General features: G+C 43.1%; 1 protein-coding gene across 1 annotated transcript in view; it reads right to left on the bottom strand.

Moving 5' to 3' along the window:
* The window catches only part of LOC123971959 (coagulation factor VII-like), a 7,472-nt gene extending 4,909 nt beyond the window's left edge, over positions 1–2,563 (bottom strand). Inside the window, exons 1-4 of the mRNA XM_046051095.1 lie at positions 2,432–2,563; positions 1,659–1,819; positions 1,097–1,121; positions 308–445 (exon numbers count right to left, since the gene is read on the bottom strand). Of these exons, the coding sequence (XP_045907051.1) occupies positions 308–445; positions 1,097–1,121; positions 1,659–1,819; positions 2,432–2,495 (388 nt within the window). The 5' untranslated portion in view covers positions 2,496–2,563. The remainder of the gene's footprint in view (positions 1–307; positions 446–1,096; positions 1,122–1,658; positions 1,820–2,431) is intronic.
* Between the last annotated feature and the right edge of the window lie 102 nt (positions 2,564–2,665).

Raw genomic sequence — 2,665 nt, 5'->3', positions numbered from 1 at the left:
ATGCCAAAACAAGATCACTACCTGGTTTTATTGGAACTATTATGATAATAAACTGGATATCTTTGGGTTTTTTGGACTGTTGGTTAAATAAAACAATCTGTAGACACTAACTTGGACTTTTATTAACAATAATCAGATTAATCTAACAAATATTTGTTAGTTTCAGGCCTATTTACAGAAAAAGCCTCCTGTTGATGTGAAGTGACTTGAATAGGCAGCGGTAATCACAGTACTCGCAAATGTCTTATCTCAATAAATGCAAGTACATGAGTACTGTAAAGAAGTAGTATTCATGTCGTATTTGTACCTTGAGCGATACACTTTCGTCCGTCGACTCCCAGATTATATCCGTCAGCGCAGGAACATTTGAGACTCTCTCCCGAGCCGTCACAGAAATGCTCACATTGTCCGTTCTGGTAAAGACACTTCAGTAAGTCCTCCACCGCTGAGGAAAGTAAAGGTTACATTATTCAAATATAATGTACAATAAGTTATTAATTCATAAACATTCAGTGGAACAAGTCGTCAGGTCTTTTTCTTAATATAAATACCACAGTGTAAAAGTTAAGTTGCTGGACAGCTTTTGAATTCCCCCTGGGATCAATAAAGATGTATCTAAACCTATCATAATACAGCATAACTTATTAGTTGTTGTTATTCATCAGAATCTGCTAAGTAACTAAAGATGTCAGATACATGTAGTGTAGTAAAAAGTACAATATTTCCCTCTGAGGTGCAGTGGAGTAGAACCAGCGGTATCTACGATCCTGGCAAACGACCCCACTGAGGCTGAATAGCTGAGTTTCCCTGCCAGTCAGTCAGAACTGAAGAAGTCTCTCGGATGAGTGACGAAACGTCTTCTAGTATCTTCAACCAAGTCCAGTTGCCCTTGACTTTAACCTTCTTTGGATAATTGTGTTTACCTGTCTCACAGTATCGTCCCCCAAATCCGATCCAGATTCAATCACAGTATTTTGGTGAGATGTAACTTTGAAGACTAAACTTTTTTGTTACGGTGCCTGACATCACCCACAAACTGAAATATTTCTAAATTAGCCAGTTTAGTCATTTTGACAACACAGAACGAATGCCTTACCAACATAATTGGCCCAGAATTCATTCTGCAAAAAAGAACAACTGAGAATTAAATATCTCAAACCAACTTAACACCTGATCAGTATTTTTCAGTGAGGAGCGATTAAACCTTGTAGGCATGTTCCATGCAAAATATTTGAGCCATTGGATCTGAAACTTGGAGATTAAAGAGCAAATCTGACTCATTTAAAACTCCAATGTGTCTTTTCTATATGTTGGTGGTTGTTTGTTAGCAAGTCCAAACTAAATCCAAGAATTAGCTTCAATGCTAACTGTTCCAAAAACCAGAAATCTCTTTTTTCTACACTTGTTCAATAAAGAAGATCCAAATGTCAATCTGGCAACTGTGGAGTTGTTGGAAGAGGTTTTAATGGAGCTATGCTAGCACCCTGCTTCCAGCCTTTGTGCTAAAGTAGCTTAAGCTAAGCTACGCTACGATCTTGTTGTCTGATTCTGGGTAAAACAGCAGGGTTTCCCAAAGTTATGTGGTTGTTTCTTCGAGACTTGTTATGATGGATTTTGTGCGACAGCAGTGTTGGTGTGTAGTTGCAGGAGGTCTGTACAGTTTTGTCTACGTCTTCGAAGATCTCTCGCGCCTCCTCCCAGCTGCAGCGCTCCTCCACACACTCCCTCTCCATGTTGCCTGGTTTAGCCTCCTCAAAAATGCTGTTGGCTCGTCTCTGCCGCTTCAGCACCTGACTGGCCTCCTCGCCGTCCAAGAAGACTGGTGAGAGAACAGAAATGTGGATGGAAACTCATCGCTTCCCACAAAAACAAAGGCTTCAACCATAATTAAGTTTAATGAAAATGTTCAAACACTATTAATTTCACTATTAGTTTTGAAACGCAAAACGGGGTCGGCAGCGTTTCCAAATGTCTCCGTTTTTAGGTCTTCGTTTTTGTCGTTTTAGTCTGGAGCCTTAGGAGTGGTGACAGGGCCGGGTGCAGGGCGTTAAAGTACAGGTTTACCAAGGAGGTGCGAGAAGCGTAACGACAAACATCGCCACTTCTGTCCTCTGCTGAGCTTCAGCCCCAGTCCACGATCTCCTCCTCCCCCTCCTCAAAGTTGGCCAGCTCTCCCAGCTGAACGTGCCTCACTCATCTGTTCGACCTGGTGCAGCCAGAACAGTCTGGAGCTCAACGCTCTGAAGACCGTGGAGATGCTCAAAGTCAATGATGGTGCACTTCTACACCGCCATCATTGAGTCCATCCTCACCTCCTCCATCACCATCTGGACCAGAACCTCTCGCCACAAGAACAGCTTTTTTTTTCACTGACACTGCAGATGTATATTCTGCAAAGGCACATCTTGAGTTTACATGTTAACGAACGTACCTACGTGAGCCGTGGCCAGGTGGAGCAGCAGGAGGCCGAGGGACAGGCGGTGAACCCAAAACATGGCCCCGGGTGGATGGCGAGCTCGGCTGGAAAAACCTCAGTGTGCTGAGTGGAAGTAATGGAGTCTGAATCTAGAGAGAGGGAGAGAGAAAGAGAGAGGGAGAGAGAAAGAGAGAGAAAGAGAGAGAGAGGGAGAGAGAAAGAGAGAGAGGAAGAGAGAGGGAGAGAGAG

Source organism: Micropterus dolomieu, linkage group LG01, assembly GCF_021292245.1.
Source record: "Micropterus dolomieu isolate WLL.071019.BEF.003 ecotype Adirondacks linkage group LG01, ASM2129224v1, whole genome shotgun sequence".
NCBI classification, from domain to species: domain Eukaryota; kingdom Metazoa; phylum Chordata; class Actinopteri; order Centrarchiformes; family Centrarchidae; genus Micropterus; species Micropterus dolomieu.
Note: the sequence above shows the minus strand (reverse complement) of the source record. Positions and strands in the feature narration are given on the sequence as shown.